The following is a 23,047-nucleotide window of genomic DNA, read 5'->3' on the forward strand; positions in this document are numbered from 1 at the left end:
TTCCCTACCAATTAGGATGCCCTTTATTTCTTTTTCTAGCCTAATTGCTCTGGCTAGGACCTCCAGCACAATGTTGAATAAGAGTGGTGATAAAGGCCATCTTTGTATGGTTCCTATTCTCAAGGGAAATGCTTTCAGACTCTCTATTTCGGATGATGTTGGCTGTTGACTTTGTGTAAATGCCCTTAATTATGTTGAGGAATTTCCCTTCTATTCCTATATTGTTGAGAGTTTTTATCATGAATGGGTGTTGGACTTTGTCAAATGCCTTTTCTGCATCGATTGATAAGAACATGTGGTTCTTGTCTTTAGTTTTATTAATGTGAATTGATTACATGGTTTTTCTAATGTAGAAGCATCCATGCATACCTGGTATAAATCCCACTTGATCACGGTGAATTATTTTTTTGATATATTGCTGAATTCTATTGGCTAGAATTTTGTTGAGGGTTTTTATGTCAGTGGGGAACCCAAGGGTGAGAAGGGACAGTGTTGATGTGTCATGGGGTTGTTAACCATTGTCGTAAAACAATATGTGTACTAACTGTTTAATGAGAATTATTTGTTCTGTAAACCTTCATCTAAAGTACAATTAAAACAAAAAAAAGATTGACTCAAAACACACACACACATAGAAAAAAAGAATGATATGGGAAGAGACCATGATCTGCTTTAGACAGCAAGCAGGGAGTGGAAGACAGTACTGGAACTGGTTCTAGAGGGTGGATTCAGGTTCTAAAACAGTAATGCTCTGAGGGGATCTAATCTCATACTTTGGGTTTATTTTATTAAAAAAATAATGTAAAATATTTTAGTTTATCTTCAGTAGAGAAGATCGTAGAAGTATAAAGAAGAAGAGCAAAAATGGGTTATAATCTTTTCCCCCAAATAATCCCTTTTGGCTTTAAAAATATGTAAATGGAAGTAATTCCTGCATATGATTACAAAATTTAAGCTATATAGGAAAGTACAAACAGGAATCCAAGTCTCCTTCCCCTTCTGTGCCCTGATCCCAGCTCTCTCTTCACAGAAGTGGACACAGTTACTGCTGTATTCCTGACTTTACACCTTTCCTTTTTTCTTTTATCATGACATTTCCAAGATATAGTAAATAAAAACACATAAAATGATTTCCTTTTTTAAAATTGTGGTAAAATATGTAACACAAAACATTTGCTATCTTTACCATTTTAAAGTGAATACACCATTTTGTGCAACCACACTACTATCCATTTTCAAATATTTTTCATCACCCCAAACACAAACTCTGTACCCCTTAAACCTTAACTCTCCATTTCGCCCTTCCTCCAGCCACTGACAAACTGGTTTCTATGCGTTTGCCTATTGTAAGTATTTCATTTATGTAAATGGGGCCACACAATATTTGTCCTTTTGTGTCTGACTTATTTTGCTGAGCAATGTTTTCAAGGTTCATCCGTGTCATAGAGTGTATCAGAATTTAATTTCTCTTTACGGTTGACTAATATTCCATTGTATTGATATACCACATTTTGTTTACACATTCATCAATAGGTTGACATTGGGTTGTTCCTACCTTTTGGCTGTTGTGAATAATGCTGCAATGAAGCTTGTACCTGTTTGAGTCCCTGATATCAATTCTTTTGGGTATATACCTAGGAATGGAATTGCTGGGTCATATAGTAATTCTATGTTTAATGTTTTGAGGAATTGCTGAACCATTTTCTACAAGCTGCACCACTTTACGTTCTCACCAGCAATGAAGGGTTGAGGATTTCAATTTCTTCACATCCTCGCCAGCATTTGTTATTTTTTTCATTTTTCTGATATTAGCTATCCTGGTGTATGTGAAGTGGTATCTCACTGTGGTTTTGATTTACATTTCTCTGGTGGCACAGTGGTTAAGAGCTGGGCTGCAAACCGAAGGTCGGCATTTCGAATCCACCAGCCTCTCCTTGGAAACCCTATGGGGCAGTTCTGCTCTGCCCTGTAGGGTCACTATGAGTTGGAATCGACTCGATGGCAATGGGGTTTTTAATGAATAGTAACATTGAACATCTTTTCATATGCTTATTGCCCATTTGTATGTCTTCTTTGGAAAGATGTCTGTTCAAGTCCTTTGCCCATTTTTTAATTGGGTTGTTGTCTTTTTGTTGTTGAGTTGTAGGAATTCTTTATTCTGGGTATTAAACTATTATCAGATATGTTGTTACTAAATATTTTCTCCCATTCTGTGGGTTGCCTCTTCAATTTCTTGATAAATTCCTTTGATGCACAAAAGTTTTTAATTTTGAAAGTCAAGCTTACCGATTTTTTCTTTTGTTGCTTGAGCTTTTGGTGTCATACGGTATCCATTGTCAGAAACTAGGTATCAAACCATTACTCCTACGTTTTCTTCTAAGAGTTTTGTGGTTTTAATTCTTATATTCAGGTCATCCATTTTGAGTTAATTTTTTTATGTGGTGTGAAGTATGGGTCCAACTTCATTTTTTTTGCATGTGGATATCCAGTTGTACCAGCGCCATTTATTGAAGAGAGTTTTCTTTCTCCATTGCATGGACTGGGCACTCGTCAAAAAATCAGTTGACTATAGATGTATACGTTTATCTCTAGACTCTCAATTCTATTCCATTAGTCTGTATGCTTATCTGTATACAGTGAAACCTGTGAGAGCCAGAACTCGACATGACTGCCTTGTGTTTCCAGGTCTGGCAAGTTTGTTTTAGTGGAAAATATTTGAGTTTTCCTCCTCTGACAGTGTTATGGATTTAATTGTGTCCCCCCAAAATGTGTGTCAACTTGGTTAGGCCATGATTCCCAGTATTGTGTGATTGTCCTCCAGTTTGTGGTCTGATGTAATTATCCTATGTGTTGTAAATCCTAATCTCTATGATGTTAATGAGGCAGAACTCAGTTTACAGGATTAGGTTGTATTTTGAGTCAATCTCTTTTGAGATATAAAACAGAGAATAGAGCAAGAAAGAAGTGGCAGGAGCAGAATGCATCCTTTGAACTCGAGGTCCCTGAGCTGAGAAGCTCCTAGACCAGGGGAAGATTGATGACAAGGATCTTCCCCCAGAGTCAACAGAGAGAGAAAGACTTCCCCTGGAGGTGGCACTCTGAATTCACACTTCTAGCCTCCTAGACTGTGAGAGAATAAATTTCTGTTTGTTAAAGCCATCCACTTGAGGTATTTCTGTTATAGCAGCACTAGATAACTAAGACAGACAGGTTTCTGCCTTACGCAGGTTCTGGCTTTCACAGGTTTTACTGTACTGGTACCAGCCTGTTTTTATTACTATATATAGGATCATGTCTTCTGTAAACAGAGATAGTTCTGCTTTTTCTTTTCTAATTTGGATACCTTTTATTTCTTTATCTGTAGTATGTTTTGAAATCTGAGCCTGTGAGTCCAACTACTTTGTTCTTTTTCAAGATTGCTTTGCTTACTCTGGGCCTCTTAAATTTCATATAAATTTGAGAATCATCTTTTCCATTTATGCAAAAAAGATTGTTGGAATTTTGATAAGGATTGCATTGAATCTGTATATAGCTTTGGGTAGTCTTGTCATCTTAACAATATTTACATCTTCCAGTCCATGAATTTGGAATGTCTTTCCATTTATTTAGTTCTTTTTTCAGCAATCTTCTGTCATTTTTCAGTGAACAAGTCTTACACCTCCCTGGTTAAATTTATTCCTAGATATTTTATTCTTTCAGATGCTTTTGTAAAGGAATTGCTTTCTTAAATTCATTTTGAGATTGCTCATTGCTGATATATAGAAACACAACTGATTTTTGCATGTTGATCATGTACCTTGCACCTTTGCTGAATTCAGTTATAAACTCTTGCAGCTTTCTTATAAATTATTTGGGATTTTCTGTATATAGGATCATGTCTTCTGTAAATAGAGATAGTTTTGCTTTTTCTTTTCCAATTTGGATACCTTTTTTTTTCTTTATTTTGCCTGTTTGCTCTGGCTAGAACTTCCAGCACATTTTGAATAGCAGTGGTAAAAGCGGGTATCCTGTCTTGTTCCTCATCTTAGGGAGAAAACTTTGAGTCTTTCACTATTGAGTATGATGCTGACTGCGGGTTTTTCACAAGTACTCTTTGAAAGGCTGAGGAATTTCCCTTCTATTCCTAGATTGTTGAGCATTTTTATCATGAAAGGGTGTTGGCCTTTGTCAGATACCTTTTCTGCATTATTTGAGATGATCATATGGTTCCTCTTTGTTCTATTAATGTGATGGTACATTGATTGAATTTCTTATGTTGAACCACCATTACATTGCTGGGATAAATCTTACTTATCATAGTATATGATACTTTTAATATTCTATTGGATTCAGTTTGCCCATAGTATGTTGAGGGTTTTTGCATCTGTATTCATAAAGCATATTGGTATGTAGTTTTCTTAGTAAAATGTCTTTGTCTGGCTTTGGTTCCAGGGTAATACTGGTCTCGTAGAATGAGTTAGGTAGTGTTCTTCCTCTTCTAATTTTTGCAAAAGTTTAAGAAGGATTGGTGTCAATTCTTCTTTTAATGTTTGATATAATTCCCCAGTGAAGCCATCTGGTCCAGGGCTTTTCTTTGTTGGGAGGTTTTTAATTATTGGTTTAATCTCTTCATTTGTTATAGATTTGTTGAGATTTTCTGTTTCTTCTTGGGACAATTTATGTCGATTTTGTGTTTTTATAATTTGTCCATTTCATCTAGGTTATTTGATTTGTTCGTAGTAATATCCTACAATCCTTTTTATTTCTGTAGAGTTGGTAGGAATGTCTCCACTTTCATTTCTGATATTTGCATCTTTTTTCTCTCTCTCTTTTTTCCTTTGTCTAGCTAAAGATTGTTGGTTTTACTGATCTTTTCAAACAACCTGTTGATTATTATTTTTCTATTCTCTATTTCATTTGTATCTACTTTTGTCTTTGTTATTTTTTTCCTTCTGGTAACTTTGTGTTTGTTTGCTCTTATTTTTCTAGTTCCTCAAGTTTCAAAGTTAGGTTGTTAATTTGAGAGCTTTCTTCTTTTTTAATATAGGCGTTTGCTGCTCTAAATCTCCCTCTGAGCAGCGCCTTCACTGCGTCCCATAAGTTTCCGTATATTATGCTTTCCTTTTTGTTTCTAATATATTATGATTTCCTTTCTGATTTCTTCTTTGACCCATTGGTTATTTGAAAATGTGTTGTTTAATATCCACATATTTGTGTAGTTGCCAATTTTCCATCTGCTATTGATTTCTAGTTTTAAACTATTGTGGTCAGAGATGATGTTGTTGTTAGGTGCCATCGAGTCAATTCTAACTCATAGCAACCATATGTATGACAGAACGAAACACTGCTTGGTCCTGCATCATCCTCACAATTGTTGTTATGCTTGAGCCCATTGTTGCAGCCACTGTGTCAATCCGTCTCGTTGACGATCTTTCTCTTTTTCGCTGACCCTGTAGTTTACCAAGCATGATGTCCTTCTCCAGGGACTGATCCCTTCTGATAACATGCCCAAAGTATGTGAGACGTAGTTGCCCATCCTTGCTTCGAAGGAGCATTCTGGTTGTACTTCAAGACAGATTTGTTCATTTTTTTGGCAGTCCATGGTATAGTCAACGTTCTTCACCAGCGCCACAATTCAAAGGCATCAGTTCTTCCGTCTTCCTTATTCATTATACAGCTTTCACATGCATATGGAGCGATTGAAAACACCATGGTTTGGGTCAGGCGCACCTTAGTCTTCAAGGTGACATCTTTGCTTTTTAACATACTTGCATGTTGAAAATCATACTTTGTATGATTTCGGTCTTTTTAAATGTATTGAGACTTGTTTTGTGATCTAGCGTATGGTCTTTCCTGGAGAATGATCCATGTGCACTGGAGAAGATTGTGTATTGTGCTATTGTTGGGTAGAATGTTTTATATATTATAAACACACACACACACAGACACAGACACACACACTACACACACACACACACACACACACAAAGACACACACACACACACACACACACCCCTGTTAGGTCTAGTTGGTTTAGAGTATTGGTTAAATCGTCTATTTCTTTATTATTCTTTGTCTAGGTGTTCTGTCCATTATTAAGAGTGTATCGAAATCAATTATTATTGTAGAGCTACACCTAGTTCTCACTTATTGACTGTCTTACTGTATGACATTTCATGTTTACGACAGTAGTAAAAAATCTATCCAGCTATTTTGCACATTAACAACGTACGTCTGACGGTAATGAGTGCTGAGGTGAGCGGCAGGAGTAACACTAGCTGTGATGGTTAATGTTATGTGTCAGCTTGGCTAAGTCGTGATTCTCAGTGGTTGGCAGTTATGTAATGATACAACTTGGCAGTTATGTAATGATGTAGTCATCCTCCATTTTGTGATCTAATGTGGTTGTGATCATTAAGGTTGTGTGTCAACTTGGCTGGGCCATGATTCTCAGTGGTTTGACAGTTATGATGTAGTTTGGCAGTTGTATAATCATGTAATCACTTCCATGATGACATCTAATATAATGTGATCACCTCCATGATGCGATCTGCTGTGAGTAGCCAGTCAGTTGAAAGGGAGTTTTCTTGGAGGTATGGCCTGCGTCTAATGTAGGTGGACTTCCTGGCAAGGCTTGCAGGCTTTTGCTCCTTTGGATCCTGCAGCTGCCTCCTGTCCCTCTCTCTCTCGTATATATGTATCTATAGGTATATAGATATGTATATATATATATATATATATATATTTATATATGCTTCATTGGTTTTGCTTCTCTAGAGTACTCAGCCTAAGATATTTGGTACCAAGAAGTGGTTCTAGAGAAACAAAATTGTAAGGATGAGTTTTCTAAATTGGTTCTCAAGTTGGGTTAATCTTAAAGATGTTGATGACTCTGCTCCCAGTAGTAAAGAGGGCACTGCTGATCCATGGTACAAGATGGCAGTAGAAATACGCAAAATTTCACCACCGATAGATCAGGTATTAGTGAGAGGCAGTGCTCTGGGTGATTGCATGTTTGATACCTTTCTACAATTTTGTCATAATGAGAAGTATAAGGAAGCTGATTGGTTGGTCCTACTTTTGCTAGACAAAGTGGTGAAAGAAAGAGATGAGCTGAGGGCTTCAGAGTCAAAGATCAAATGCCGCATAAATGACTTAAAAGTTTCCATTTTTACCTTGAAAGAAAGCCTTATTTCTTGAAGTAACAGAGCTGATATTGCCAAAAAACAAACCCAGAATCTTAAGAGTGGCTAAATTACAACGCCAACTGAATTCCTAACCTTGAGTGGAGTCTGGAGTTAAAGTGAGGGCATTGATTGGGAAAAAGTGGGATCCTGAAACTTGGGTTAGGGACATATGGGCAGATAATCAGGAAGCTGGGGACACTGAGCCCCTAAATTCCATAGAGTCATTCCTGCCAACAGAACCAGCCCTTTCACTCCCATCTGAAGAGATTACTCCATCTTTGTCTACTAAGCCACCCTCCTCAGTAAAACCATCAGTCCCTTCACCCCCATCTGATTATATTAACACAGCTATGTCTAAAGAGCCTTTGTCTGAGTCATTGCCTGGGGTATAGCCTGAGGCAGATGCCTTACAAGACAATGTTGAATGTTCTTGAAACACTTCCCCACCACCCATTTTAACTTCTAGACCTATAACTAGACTTAAGTCCCAGCGGGCCCCAAACGGTAAGTTCAGAGTGTGACCCAGGAGGAGGTACACTACACTCCAAAAGAACTGTTTGACTTTTCTAATATGTAAAAACAGAAACCTGGGGAATGTGTGTGGGAATGTCTATTAAGGGTGTAGGATAATGGCACGAGGAATGTAAAGAAGAATCAGTCTGTCTTAATAATATGGGCTTATAAGCACAGATACTTCATTCAGTGTTTCAGTTCAAGAGGTTAGGAAAGGATCTAATAGTTTTTTGGTTGGGTCACTGAACCATGGATTATGTGATGGCCTACACTAAATCAAGTTGAAGTACCACACCTGCCTTGGTATATCCAGAGGCTTAGGGAAATTGGCATGTTAGAGTGGATTTATCAGGTTAGACCCACAGACCCACACATGGAATGCCCAGAGAACACACTTTTTACCACAGTGGTGAGGAACAAATTTGTGAAGGGAGCGCCAGCATCCTTGAAGACTGCTGTGATTGCTATTTTATGTAAATCAGATTTGACAGTAGGAACTGCCCTGACTGAATTAAGACTACAAGGGGGTGATTGTACCTCATGGTGGTAGAGGCCAAGTGACACAGTACTCAATCAGCAAAGACAAGGTGGGCATAGTTATTGTAATAGGCAGTGGAGTCAAAGCAGTAATCAGAACAGTCTGACTTGTATGGATTTTGGCATTGGCTACTTAGTCTTGGTGTCTCTAGGAGTGAAACAGATCAGAACTCTATTAAAAATTTCTTGATCCGTACAAGCAGAGTAATTTTAGGTTAAGTGAACAGCAGTTTAGCTCGAATCACCAGAATAGAGAGTCACAGCCCCTCAATAAGTTACAGACTTGAACGAGTTTCAGACCCACAACTGTTGAATGAAGGGGAGGCCAGGTCACCTTGATGAAGGACCCCACTGCACTGCCAGAAATTTATACTGTTAGTTTTTCTCCCAGTCTTCCCCAAAGGGATTTTTAGCTTTTTATGAGAGTGAATGTTCATTGGGGAAAAGGAAATAATCAGACTTTCAGGGTGTCTTATCCACTGTCATGATAGCGCACACAGCATTGCTTCCGGTCAAGGGACTCACTTCACAGCAAACGAAATGCAATAACGGGCCCATGCTCATGGAATTCACTGGTCTTACCATGTTCCCCATCATCCTGAAGCAGCTGGCTTGATAGAATGATGGAATGGCCTTCTGAAGACACGATTACAGCACCACCTAGGTGGCAGTACTTTGTAGGGCTGGGACAGTGTTTTTCAGGAGGCTCTATGTGCCCTAAACCAGCATCCACTATTTGACGCTATTTCTCCCATAGCCAGGATTCATGGGTGTAGGAATGAGGGGGTAGAAATGGGAGTGGCACCACTCAGTATTACCCCAGTGGCCCACTCACAAAATTTTTGCTTCCTGCCCCCATGACTCTATGCTCTGAGGTTCTAGAGGTCTTAGTTCCAAAGGGAGGAATTCTCCCACCTGGAGACACATCAGTGATTCCATTGAACTGGAAGTTAAGAATGCCACCTGGCCACTTTGGACTCCTTATGCCTCTGGATCAACCGGCAAAGAAGGGAGTTACCATATTAGCTGGTGTGATTGAGTCTGAATACCAAGGGGAAATCGGATTGATATTATATAGTGGAGGTGAAGAAGAGTACGTCTGGAATGCTGGAGATCCCTTAGGGTGTCTGTTAGTACTACCATGCCCTGATTAAAGCCTATGACAAACTACAGCAACCCAATTCCAACATGACCACTAACAGCCAGACCCTTCAGGAAAGAAGGTTTGGGTCACCCCACCATGCAGAGAACCTTGACCAGCTGAGGTGCTTACTGAGGGCAAAGGGACTATGGAATGGGTGATGGAAGAAGGTAGTTCTAAACACCAGTTATGATCAGTTTCAGAAACGAGGAATGTAATGTTATGAGTATTTCTTCCTTGTTTTATTATACATGTGTGTGCGTATTTGTGTACGTGTGTGTACGTGTATATTTACGTGTATATATACACACGCATGTATATGTGTGTGTATATGTACGTATATATACATGTATACGTACATATACATATATACCCATTGCCATCGAATTGATTCCAACTCATAGCAACCTTATAGGACAGAGTAGAACTGCCCCATAGGGTTTCCAAGGAGAGGCTGGTGGATTTGAACTGCCGACCTTTTGGTTAGCAGCCATAGCACTTAACCACTCTGCTACCAGAGCTCCATATATGTATATACACATATATGTATATATATATACACATGTATATATAGTCGGATGTCGTTGAGTTGGTTCCAACTCATAGTGACCCCATGTACAACAAAACAAAACACTGCCCATTCCTGCGCCATCCTCACAATTGTTGATATGTTTGAGCTCATTGCTGCAGCCACTGTGTCAGTCCATCTTGTTGAGGGTTCCTCTTTTTTGCTCACCCATCACCCATCTGTCAGCTTGTTGTACTTTGGTGGCTTGTGTGTTGCTATGATGCTGGAAGCTGTAACAGTGGTACTTCAAATACCAGCAGGGTCACCCATAGTGGACAGGTTTCAGCAGAGCTTCCAGACTAAGACAGACTGTGAAGACGGACCTGGAAATCTACTTCTGAAAAAATGAGCCATTGAAAACCTTATGGATAGCAGTGGAATATTGTATGATATCGTGCCAGAAGATGAGCCCGTCAGATTGGAAGACACTCAGATGTGGATGGAGTAAAGCTTTCAGTACCTTCGTGTAACTGTTGTGGCACAACTCAAAACGAGAAGAAACAGCTCCATGCAAGCATCTGTCTATCTATTTTTGTTTGCTTCCCTCTCTTATCCCATTAGTTATTAAATATAAGATGTAAACAAGGCTAGTGCTTTTTTCGTTGTATGCATGTTAGTTTTATCACATTAGGAGCAAGTATAACTTTATAATTGTCTTCCTTTAGAGATTGTGTATGGTTTAAGGGGTATGCATAGTACCAAACTGGCGAGGGGTGGACTGTGATGGTTAATGTTATGCGTCAACTTCGCTAGGCCATGATTCTCAGTATTATGTAGTTATACTCCATTTTGTGATCTGATGTAAGAGGAGTTTCTTAGGGGGTGTGGCCTGCATCCAATACATATGGATGTTCTGGCAAAACTGTCTTTGCCTTGATCCTGAAACTGACTCATCATCGTCTGACCTCCGGTTCTTGGGATGTGAGCCAGCAGCCTGCCACCTGAACTGCAGATTTTGGGATTCGCCAGCTCCTGCAGCCCCGTGAACCAGCAGCCTACTGTCTGACCTGCTGATTTTGAGTTCATCAGCCCTTGCAACCACATCTGTCAGAAGAAGCCTCCAGCCTGATGCCTGACCCACGGATTTGGGATTTGCCAGCCTCCACACCTGTATGAGCCATTTCCTTAAATTAAATCCCTCTGTCTCTCCCCCCTCTCTCCCTCTTTCTCTCTTTCTCTCTCTCTCTCTCTCTCTATATATATATATATATGTATATACATATATACGCTTCACTAGTTTTATTCCTCTAGAGAACACAGCCTTCCCTCCAACCCCTGATAATCATTAGTAAACTTTGGTCCCTCTACATTTGTCTGTTAATGTCTTTTAATAAAAGTGAGGTCATACAATATTTGTCCGTTTGTGATTGACTTTTTTCACTGCATATAATGTCTTCAAGCTCCATCCATATTGTAATATGTAGTAAGCTGCAAAAGACCTTTTTAGAGTGTTAAAAAGCAAAGATGTCACTTTAAGGACTTACTTGCACCTGACCCAATTTATGGTGTTTTCATTTGCCTCATGTGCATGGGAAAGCTGGACAGTGAATATGGAAGACCAAAGAAGAATTGATTCCTTTAAATTATGGTGTTGGTGAAGAATATGGACTGCCAGAAGAACGAACAAGTCTGTCTTGGAAGAAGTACAGCCAGAATGCTCCTTAGAAGCAAGGATGGCAAGACTTTGTTTCATATACTTTGGATGTGTTATCAGGAGGGACCATTCCCTGGAGATGGACATCATGCTTGGTAAAGTAGAAGGTCAGCGAAAAAGAGCAAGACCCTCAATAAGATGGATTGACACAGTGGCTGCAACAGTGGGCTTTAGCATAACAGTGATTGTGAGGATTACACAGGACCAGGCAGTGTTTTGTTCTGTCGTACATAGGGTCACTATTAGTTGGGACCAATTCGACAGCACCTAACAACAACAGTCAAGTCTTCATTTCTTCTACTGGTTGAGTAGTATTCCATTGTATGTATGTACCACATTTTGTTTATCCATTCATCTGTTTTGGGGCATTTAGGTTGTTTCCACCCTTTGGCTATTGTAAATAGTGCTACAGTGAACATTGGTGTACAAGTTTCTGTTTTTAAGTTTCTGCTTTTAAGTCTTTTGGGTATATACCTAGGAGTGGAATTGCTGGCTCATGATAGTTCTATTTTCAGTTTTTTGAGGAACTTTTCCAGAATGGCTGTACCATTTTGCTTTCCCTCCAGCAATGGATAAGGGTTCCAATTTCCCCACATCCTTACCAACATTTGTTGTTTTCCAATTTTGTCATAATAGTCATCCTAGTGGGAGTGAAATGGTATCTCATTGTGGTTTTGGTTTGTATCTCTGATGGCTAATGACATTGAACATCTTTTTATCTGTTTGGTGGCCGTTTGAGTGTCCTCTTTGGTAAAATGTACTTTGCCTATTTTATGTTTGGGTTATTTGTCTTTTTGTTGTTAAGCTGTCAAAGTTTAATATATATTTTGGTTATTAGATTCTTTTTGAATATATAGTTTCTGAATATACTGTCCCAATCTGTAGCTTGTCCTTTCACTTTTTGGTAAAGTGTTTTGGTGAACAAATGTTTTTAATTTTTATGAGGTCATATTTATTTATCTTTTGCTGTCTGTGCTTTTGTTACTATGTTAGATAATCCCTTTGTAAAAGCTAGGCCTGAAGGCGTTGCCTCTGCATTTCCTTCTTAGCATTTCATGGTTTTAGTTTGCATATTTAGGTCCTTGATCAATTTTGAATCTGTTTTTGCATGTGACATGAGACATGAATCTTGTTTCATTTTTCTGTGTGTGGAAATCCAATTTTCACACCACCATTTATTGAAGAGACTCTTCTTTCCCCATCGAATGGGCTTAAAACCCTTGTCAAAAATCAGTTGGCTATAGATATGTGGGTATTTTTCTGGACTCTCAATTCTGTTCAGTTGATCTACGTGTGTAATGTTACACCAGTACCAGGCTGTTTTGATTACTGTAGCTGTGTGATACGTTTTAAAATCAGGAAGTGTAAATCCTCCTACTTTTTTCTTCTCCTTCAACATTGCTTTAGCTATTTGGGACCTCTTGCTTTTCCATGTAAAGTTGAGGATTGGTTTTTCTGTTTTTGTAAAGAAGGCTGTTGGAATTTTGATCAGAATTTTGTTGAATCTATAGGTCACTTTGGGTAATAGTGACATTTTATTATCTAAGACTTATATTAAGTCTTCCAATTCTAGAACACAGAACATCTTTCTTTTTTTCCTTTTTTTTTTAATTGTTGTACTTGAGATCAAGGTTTACAGTACAAACTAGTTTCTCATTAAACAATTAGTACACATATTGTTGTGTGACTTGGTTACCAACTCCATGACATGTCAACACTCTCCTTTCTCGACCTTACCAGCTTTCCTGTCCCTTCCTGCCCTCTCGTCCTTGCCCCTGGGCTGGTGTGCCCCTTTAGTCTCATATGGAACATCTTTCCACGTATTTAAGTCTTCTTTAATCTCTTTCAGCAGTGTTTTATAATTTTCATTGTAGAAATTCTTCACATCCTGGGTTAAATTTATTCGTAAGTATTTTATCTTCTTAGGTGTTATTTTAAATGGAATTGTTCCCCTAATTTCCCTTTCAGATTTCTCATTGCTGGTATATAGAAACCCAGCTGATTCTTGTTTGTCACCCTTGTGCCCTACAACTTTTCTGAATTCCTCCATTAGCAATTCTTTCTTGTAGACCCTTTGGAATTTTCCACATATAGGATCATGTCATCTCTCAATAGAGATAATTTTACTTCTTTTTCTGCGCCCTGGGTGCCTTTTTTTTTTCTTTCCTTTTTCTTATCTTATTGCTCTGGCTAGGACTTCTAATACAATATTGAATAGAAGTGGTGAGAGTGGACACCCTTGTCTTGTTCCTAATTTCAAAGGGAAAGCTCTCAGCATTTGTCCATTAAGTATACTGTGTTTTTATGCAAATAATGCATGCCTTCTAAGTTTGTTTGCCAACTGCTCCCTCCCCCCTCAAGTTATCTTTGTAAGCATTGCTATGCCAGTTTTGTTTTGTTTTTTTCACTTGTTGCTGTAAAAAAAAAAAATTTTTAGCATAGCACACTTACAAAAATATCTTGAGGAAGGAGGGAACAGTTGGCAAATAAACTTAGAAGGTGTGAATTATTTGTGTAAAAATATTGTAATGTTGGGTGTTGAGTTTTCTTATATGCCCTGAATCATACTGAGGAATTTCTCTTCTATTCCAGTCTTCTTGAGGGTTATCATCAAAGAAGAGTATTGGAGTTTATGCTTTTTCTGTATCCGTAGGAATGATCATGTGGTTTTTATCTTTTGTTCTGTTAATGTGGTGTATTATGTTGGTGGATTTTCTGATGCTGAACTGTTCCTGCATTTCTGGAATAAATTCCACTTGGTCATGGTGTATGACTGTTAATATGCTTTTGGATTCTGTTTGCTTGTGTTTTGTTCAGGAGTTTTGCATGTATATTCATAAGAGATGTTTGCTTATAGTTTTCTCGTGATGTCTTTGTATGGTTTTGATATCAGTATTATGTTGCTTCATAGAATGAATTAGGTAGTAATCCTTCCTTCTCTATCTTTGGAAGAGTTTAAACAAGATTAGTGACAATACTTCTTTTGAATGTGTTGTAGAATTCCCTAGTGAAGCCATCTGGTCCAGAACTTTTGTTTTGGGGAGGTTTTTGATCACTCATCCAGTCTCTTTACTTGTTATAGATTTCTAGAGACTTTCTCTTTTCCTCTTGAGACAGTTTGGAGAGGTTCTGTGCTCCTAATAATTTTTCATTTCATGTGGAGTATCTAGTTTATTGCCATACAGTTGTTCATAATAGTCTGTCATAATTCTCTTTATTTCTGTTGAGTCAGTTGTAATGCCTCCTCTTTCATTTCTTATTTTCATTATTTGCATCTTTTCACTTCTTCTTTCTCAGTCTAGCTAAAGGTTGTTCAATTTTATTGATGTTTTCAAAGAACCAAGTTCTGGTTTTGTTGATTCTCGCTAGCATTTTTCTGTTTTCAATTTTATTTATTTCTGCTCCGATCTTTGTTATTTCCTTTCTTCTGGTAGGTTTAGGCGTAGTTTTCTCTTTTCTTTCTACTTTCTCTAATTGTAGAGTTAGGCTGTTGATTTGAGACCTTTCTTTTTTTTTCATGTAGGCATTCGTTGCTGTTTAACTCTGAGTATATAGGTAGTCCCTGACTTACAACGGGGTTCTGTCCCAATGTCAGTTCTGGTGTAAGCCGAATACCTCATTTGTTTTCATTATTATTGCCTTTGTTATCAGTATCTTTATAAATCCCATCTTTGTTTGCCATTAGGGGTTGGAAACATTACATATAAACTTAAAGATATATGTTAAAAGATATACATACATGCATTTAAAAAATATACAAATCATAAAAATTTACTCCGACAATGAAGAAGAGTTAGACGACATTGACATTTTGTCACTATACACCAACTATAAAACAACTTGGCATAACCCTTTCATAACCTGTGGGATATATGGTATCCCACCCACTTTCTCTGGCTCTCAGGTTTCTTGGGACTCTACTTTTCCCACTAGAAGTATTTGCTGCCCTCCAGTGGGGACTTGTGTAATGGTGAAAGACAAAAGAAATGTTAAATGTAAGGTAGTGCATCCAGGAAGTGTAACTGGGTAAAAAATTTGTCTCTTGGCTTTTGTACAGCTAGATAAGCCTTGTAAGCATATTTATGCTTTGTGATAGTTAGAAAATCTTGATGGGTTTGGTTTGTTTTTGTGTGTGTGTGTGTGTGTCACAATACATTCTGTCACCCATGACTGGTGGGACAGATGGGCACCCACTAATCCTGGTGCCTGAGAACTCCTTGAGGTCTGTGTGCCCATCTATTCCCAAAGAATATTTCTCAAAATCCATATTACCAACCAAAACTTTAAACACACTCCATGACTCTGTGTGCTTCCATTAGTGAAAACACATGGAATCAAAAAAAAAAAATTTCAATACAGAAAATAGGGTCTTGTTAACAGACATATATAGAACACTTCACCCAACAACAGCCCAGTATACACTCTACTCCAGTGCACATGAATCATTTTCCAGGACAGGCCTCATGTTAGGTCAAAAAGCAAGTCTTGGTAAATTTTAAAAGATTGAAATCATACAAAGTATTTTCTCTGATCACAATGGAGTGAAGCTAGAAATCAAGAAAAGAAGAAAAAATTGTAAAAGGTACAATATATGGAAATTAAACAGCACGCTATTAAACTACTAACTTAGTTATCTAGTGCTGCTATAACAGAAACACCACAAGTGGATGGCTTTAACAAACAGAAATTTATCCTCTCACAGTCCAAATTCAGGGCACCAGCTCCAGGGGAAGGCTTTCTCTCTGGCTCTAGGGGAAGGTCTTGGCATCAGTCTTCTCCTGGGTCTAGGAGTTTCTCAGCGCAGGGACCTCGGGTCCAAAGGATGTGCTTTGCTCCGAGCTATTTGTTCTTGGTGGTAGGAGGTCCCTCTTTTTTCTGCTTGCTTCTCTCTTTCATATCTCAAAAGAGAGCGATTCAAGATACAACCTAATCCTATAGATTGTGTCCTGCCTCATTAACATAACTGCTTCTGATCTTGCCTCATTAACATCACAGAGGTTAGAATTTAAACACATAGGATAATTACATGAGATCACAAAATGGAGGACAGCCACATAATACTGGGAATTATGGCCCAGTCAAGTTGACACGTATTTTTGGGGGACACAAGTCAATCCACAACAACTACCAGTGGGCCAAGGAAGAACTCGAAAGAGAAATAACAAACGTCTTAGCGTCAAATGAAAATGACAGCACAACATACCAATACTTAATGGGATATAGCAAAGGCAGTACAGGTAGTCCTTGACTGTAAAAATGGCGAGGGGGCAATGTTTGACCTCCTCTAACTTCACAAAGGGGAGGAGAATCAAGATTAATAGCCCAAGCCCGATTCCTATGAGGCAGACATCAGACATGCCTCCTCTCTCCACCATCTTACCAGTTCTGACACCAACTATCCCTCCCACGGAACTCTATACTTCTCTGCTGGGTTCGATAATTGATTGCAATGGCCACATTCACAGATAGTACTCATGATTATGGGGTGTACTGGGGAAGTAACACGTTATAATTCAAGTTCAGGAACGCTCAGGGTACAGTTCTTTCATCAGAACAGCCTCTTCCCAGCTGTGCTCGCAGGCACGCTTCTGTGGCCCTCAGCCTCTGCCCTCCTTGGGCATGTGTTACAAAGCTCTTTTAGCTCTGTCAGTAAGTGCCCAAAGGCATTCTACTCCGCCAGCAAGCCTCCTGCCCAAGTGCATTCAGCTTTCTTGCTCTGTGGGCCGGAAGGCCCACCACGCAGTCTTCTGTCGTCGTTTCTCTGCCACCACTTTTTGAGCTCTCTCTCTCTGTCTCTCTCTTTCTCTCCTGGTTCCAGGAGCTTCTCAGCGCAGGAATCTCAGTTCCAAAGGACGTGCTCTCCACTCCTGGCTGTTCTTCTTTGGTGGTGGTGGGATCCTCTCTCTGCTCTGGAATTGGCTCTCTTTTAAGGCAAAACTGACCAATCCCCTTGGTGGGCCACAGTTGTCTTATTTATACAGTACCACCCAATTACTTGGGTGGGAGTTACAAGATCCTGGCTAGAAAGGCCACACAAAAGCAATCCATCACACCACACCAACTTAAACAATGTATTCAAGTTACAACGAATCACACTTAACGACTGTCCCATTTTTGGAGTTTTTTTTGTACATTTTATTGTTAGTAATATGTACTGCATACAGTGTTGCAGTGCATAATTTACTGATGTTATTCTCAGATGTTCACTCGAAGATGTTCAGTTTTATGATTTACTGTTCAAAACACTGCCGTATAGATTTAGTTTTCTAAATTAAATCAGGGACTTCAGTTGCTTCAAAACATGGACCCAAACCCTGATCACTTTGCTAAAGTTGATAGATTTGGGAAGCAGTATGATGTTACCACAAACTATATAAAGAAAAAAAGAAAAGGATCATACAGATAGCTCTCATTTTCTGACTAGACACCCCATCCCCATTCCCAGGGATAATCCAGATGGTCCAGAACTTTCCATAAGTGGAGTTATTACCTCAGCTGACAAAATACCAATGTCATCAAACTCTTCTTCATCATCGGAATAAATTTTTATAATTTGTGTATTTTTTTATGTATGTATGCATTAAAGTATATCTGTAAATTTATATGTAATGTTTGCAACCCCCAAAGACAAAGATTGGATTTATAAAGATAACTGATAATAAAAGGCAATAATGAAAACTAAAAATAAAAATGAGGTATTCAACTTATGTCAGAACTGATTTATGACGGAGCCATTGGAACATACACCAAGTCCCGTAAGTCAAGGACTTCCTGTGTTTTAAAATTGCCTTTTCCTTGATTTAATGTTCTCTAGATGCTACAACTCTCTGATTACTTTTTAGAAATCTTACAAGCCATTTCTACTAATTTTTCAATTGTTTACTGTCATGGATTGAATTATGTCCCAAAAAATATCTGTCAGCTTGGCTGGGTTGTGATTCCCAGTATTGTATAATTGCATCCGTTTTGTAATCTGATGTCATTTCCTTATGTGTTGTAAATTCAATCACTGTGATCTAATAAGATGGATTAGCGGCAGTTATCCTGATGAGGTATACAAGACTGGATAGTGTCTTAAGCCAGTCTCTTTTGAGATATAAAAGAGAGAAGTGAGCAGAGACACATGGGAACCTCATACCACCAAGAAGGCAGTACCGGGAGCAGAGCGCGTCCTGAGGTTCCTGTGCTGAGATGCTCCCAGATCAAAGGAAGACTGATGCATCAGGAGGACCTTCCTCCAGAGCTGACAGAGGGAGAAAGCCTTCTCCTGAAGCTGACGCCCTGAATTTGGATTTGTAGCCTACTGGACTGTGAGAGAATAAACTTCTCTTTGTTAAAGCCATCCACTTGTGGTATTTCTGTTATAGCAGTACTAGATGACAAAGATGTTCACTTTGGGAATAGTGTGGGGAGACAGCAGCGTAGAACCACTCATGCCACCATCTTCCAGGAAGTATATCAAGATCTCCTTTTTAACAGCTCCACACATTATAAGCACCTTAGCTGCATTTCATGGCACCTAACCTTGAGCCCTGAGAGCTTGTGTGGCCTGGCCTCATGGCGCCCTGATGCCCTCTTGCAGTTATTTTTGTTCCCATGGAGTCTGGGCCAGCTGGGATTGTCACACAGTGTGTACCCAGTCCAGGTACACAATTGTGTCCAGGCTGCAGAAATCAAGTCAGAGTCTGCCTCGCAGGCTGGAGTTCCTTTGCAGCCTTGTCTGCTCCCCTCTCCCACCTCTTACTCTGTCTGTAGCCCACTGCACCTCTCCTTCCTGACTGCCTTCTGCAGCCTTGTCCTTCCCACCAACCTGCTTTCCTCTTTCCCTGGTCCACTTATTTATTTTGTTGTTATTGTTGAGAATATACACAGCAAAACATACACTAATTCAACAGTTTCTACGTGTACAATTCAGTGACATTGTACCCATTCTTTGAGTTGTGCAACCATTCTCACCCTCATTTTCTGAGTTGTTCCTCCTCCATTAACATAAACTCATTACCTCTAAGTTTCCTATCTGATCTTTCATGTTGTAGTCAGTTTGATCCCATGTAAATAGTTACTAAAAGAGACAGACATTTTTTACTTGTTAAGCTAAACTGTTTTTTGGTTTTAAGAAGGCTTCAGGGGAGGTTTTTGGTTTAAGACTTAAATACTGTCTCAGGGTGGTAGTTTTCAGGGGTTCATCCAGCCTCCATGGCTCCAGAAAGTCTGGGGTCCATGAGAATTTGAAATTCTGTTCTACATTTTTCCCCTTTTTGATCAGGATTCTTCCATAGATGATAGCTGGGCACCATCCAGTTCTGGTCTCATGGCAAAGGAGGCAGTTGTTCATGAGGCAGTTAGCCACACATTCTATATCCTCCTCCTGTTGCTGACTCTCCATCTTTCTCTGTTGCTCCAGGAGAATGGAGACCATTTGTTGTGCCTTGGATGACCACTTGCAAGCTTTTAAGGCTGGTCCACTATTCTTCACATCAGGGCCTTGGGCAGTCTTATTTTGGTTCCAGAGTTGTTGGGCCTCTGTTGACTGTGCCTAGAGCACTCCTGACCTCCACATTCCCTCGGCAAAGTTCTGCAAGTGTGGAGCCAGACCCTTATGGTTGCTGCTATGTCCTGAGTGCTCAGCCAATGCTCACCTACCTGACGGTGTCTTGGGTGGACACATATGCCTATGTTGTAGCCCATTATACTGGCCACTTGTATGAGTCTGAATCCATCGCAGTCCCTGTCAGCCACAGCAGCCACGTGATGATTGCACCTTCAGTGTCAACTATAGCATTCTCATGAAGATGGAGAGATCCTGGCAACTGGAGATCACACGCGAGAAAGCTCTATGCCGCCAAGAGCTGCTGCAGAGCACTGGTTTGATCTCTGTCCACAATAAGCATGCCTTATTCTAATGGTTTAAAGCAGAAATGACAAAGTACTACACTACCCTTCCTCCCAGGAGAAAGACTCAAGAATTTTAGCAGTGATGCTGTTTTTCTTCCAGATACCATCTCCCATGTTCCTAGTCACAGAGCTGGTATGGCCTGGCCTCGTGGTGCCCTGGTGCACTCTTGGAGTTACTTTTGTTCCCATGGGGTCTGGGCCAGCTGGGGTGGTCACACACTGTGTACCCAGTCCTCTGACTCCTGCCTGCGGTCTGAGGAATTAACGAATAGTGCCCCTTCTGCTCTCAGAGGGTCCTAGTGTGGTCTATAAATTCTGTGGGCCCTCAACTTGTCCCTTGCTTTTGGAAGGTGGCTCTGAAATTTGCCACCACAGAATCCTTCTGAAGTGCCATTTTCTCATGCCATCAATTTTTAGCAAGACAACTGGTCGTCCAGATATGCTTGAAGAGGTCCACTGCTTGAAGCATGCCAGTGCATGCCATGGTCCGTTTTTCTGTGGGAGTGGAAGAACAAGGCGTAACTGCCCCTGGAGCAGATGGGGCCAGGAGGGTGTGCTATGGGTAGTCTGAACCCCCAAAGCTCGATGAGCAGTGGCACGAATGTGCAGCCCCCCCCAGAGTGTGTGGGTGCACAGGGGTCCTGGAAACAGGGAGGCGATGGGGAGGTGGGTGTGGCAGGCAGACAGACCTGGGACATCCTGGCCTTTAGGCACATGAACCAATGTCAGCTTTGGCTCTGCAAACATTCATATCTCATGTCTCTTCTAGATCCTGCCCGGCCTGTACATCGGCAACTTCAAAGGTGAGTCTAGGCTTTAAAGAGTCACCTTACGACCTCTGTGCATGATTGGCAACCTGGTGCAGACTCGGGTGCGTGTCTGGATGTGGACCCCCATCAGGCCAGGCCCTCCTCGTCCTCCAGTGCCTGGACTGAGGATTGGTGATGGTGAGGGCTAGGAAGGGTGGTTCCCACTCTCCTGGTCAGACCTTGCCCTTGCCCTCCCTGCACACCTGCCCGGACAATGAGGGCCAAGGACACATTTGGCAGTGTGGAATTGTTTATCATCTTCGGTCTCTCTTGTTTTCTAGTTATTGCTACTAGACTTTCAGAAAACTTTAATCACCCAGGCCAAATAAGTGGACATTTCACCTCTGGCAGATGATGCTCACCTTGTGCTGACAACTTTTTGTATACGTTTCCCTGCAGTGTGTTCAGTATTTATCAGTTTGCTGTCAGCTGTTGGCTTTATTTTAATACTTCATCTCAGTGTGCTCTGTAGTTAAGGACGTGGCGCAGACTCCTGGGCTTGGCCCTGTGGGCAGTGAGCAGGCCCACCCCAGCTGTGAGGGCGGCCCCACGCCTGCGCTGCAATGCGCATTGTTTTGATTTTGTGTAAGTGAAAACACTTGTTCCTCAGCATCGGCGCTGGAGTGTACTTAATGGAGTGGAATGGACCTAGGAAACTTGCAAAAACAAGTCCCCACCTGGGTTCAGGTAGGTAGAGCCAAGCATCTGACACGCCTTTCCCCAAGCAAGTCAGAATCTGCAACAGTGTGTTCTGTCATCTGTCTTCTGGCTGTTGCTTAAATTTTTGAGGTGAGGCTCTGATTGTAAAAATTTCTCTGAATGGTGTGTTTTTTTTTTTTTTCTTTCTCTTCTCCTCAGTGGACTCCTAGGGCCCTAATTGACCATAGAGGGAACTGAGCACGGGGAGCTGACAGCTGCTGATTGCTACTAGAACATGCTAAAGATAGCACTGGGTTACCAAATTAGTAAACTGTGTAATTCTGAAAGATCAGCATGGCTTCATGGTAGGTAGGCCTGGTGGTGTGGGAGTACATTACCAGCAGATATCGTTATGGGGTTATTTAGTGAGTTATTATTAACTACTTTCATGTTTGGGAACAGAGTTTAGGAAACATTATTAAAAGTAAAATTGCTAGATCAAAGTGTTCACAAATTTAAAATTTTAGTAAACAAATCAGCGAAACTCAATACTTCTGTCAACAGTATATAAGAGTTTAGGTTTTACTCCTAGAGTGTTAACTTCTCTTAAAAGGACATCATGCCCAGCTTTAAGGAAATATTTAAAACTCTCTTGATAATAAAATCTGTGTCTGTGTTCTGAATATCCGTCCACACAGAAGCTTCACTTAGCTCCCGGACCCTCAGTTTGGGGTTTCACTGTTAACTATGGTCCACAACAGCCCACATGCCCTCAGTGTACAGAGGTGACTTTTTGCTGTGGCTTCCATTCCTCTGGTGTTAATATGCTCTTATCTTTTGTCCACCCCTCAGTTCATCGAGCACATATCAGACATTCACCAGAGTGAGGCCTGTGGAAGACAGAGAAGCGACAGTGCAGCGGGTCAGCAGGATGCGGGGAGGGATGGAAGTATTGCTTCTGTGGTGTGCCTGTGAGGTCACAACTCATTCCCAGGTTTGTCTGGGTGCTGTGAGAGCTGGATGTAGCTCTCACTTTGTCCCAGGTGGGCAGAGCTTAGGGAGTGGGTACAAGACAGGAAGTGCCTGGGGAGTGGAGGGACTTTGGCCCTATAGCCCACCAGCCC

The 23,047-nt window shown here is 40.4% G+C and overlaps 1 protein-coding gene across 9 annotated transcripts in view; it reads left to right on the forward strand.

The window, feature by feature from the left end:
• The window catches only part of DUSP22 (dual specificity phosphatase 22), an 89,774-nt gene that overhangs the window by 14,821 nt on the left and 51,906 nt on the right, over positions 1–23,047 (forward strand). Inside the window, exons 2-3 of one of the 9 annotated variants that reach the window (XM_023742022.1) lie at positions 21,245–21,278; positions 22,143–22,288. In XM_023742022.1, coding sequence (XP_023597790.1) covers positions 22,219–22,288 — 70 coding nt within the window. In that variant the 5' untranslated portion in view covers positions 21,245–21,278; positions 22,143–22,218. Of the gene's footprint in view, positions 1–19,990; positions 20,609–21,242; positions 21,279–22,142; positions 22,289–22,775; positions 22,918–23,047 lie in introns of those variants that run through there. The other 8 variants (XM_023742024.1, XM_023742025.1, XM_023742021.1 and 5 more) reach the window with 8 other exon arrangements.

This window comes from Trichechus manatus, unplaced genomic scaffold (genome assembly GCF_000243295.1).
Source record: "Trichechus manatus latirostris isolate Lorelei unplaced genomic scaffold, TriManLat1.0 scaffold00198, whole genome shotgun sequence".
NCBI classification, from domain to species: Eukaryota; Metazoa; Chordata; class Mammalia; order Sirenia; family Trichechidae; genus Trichechus; species Trichechus manatus.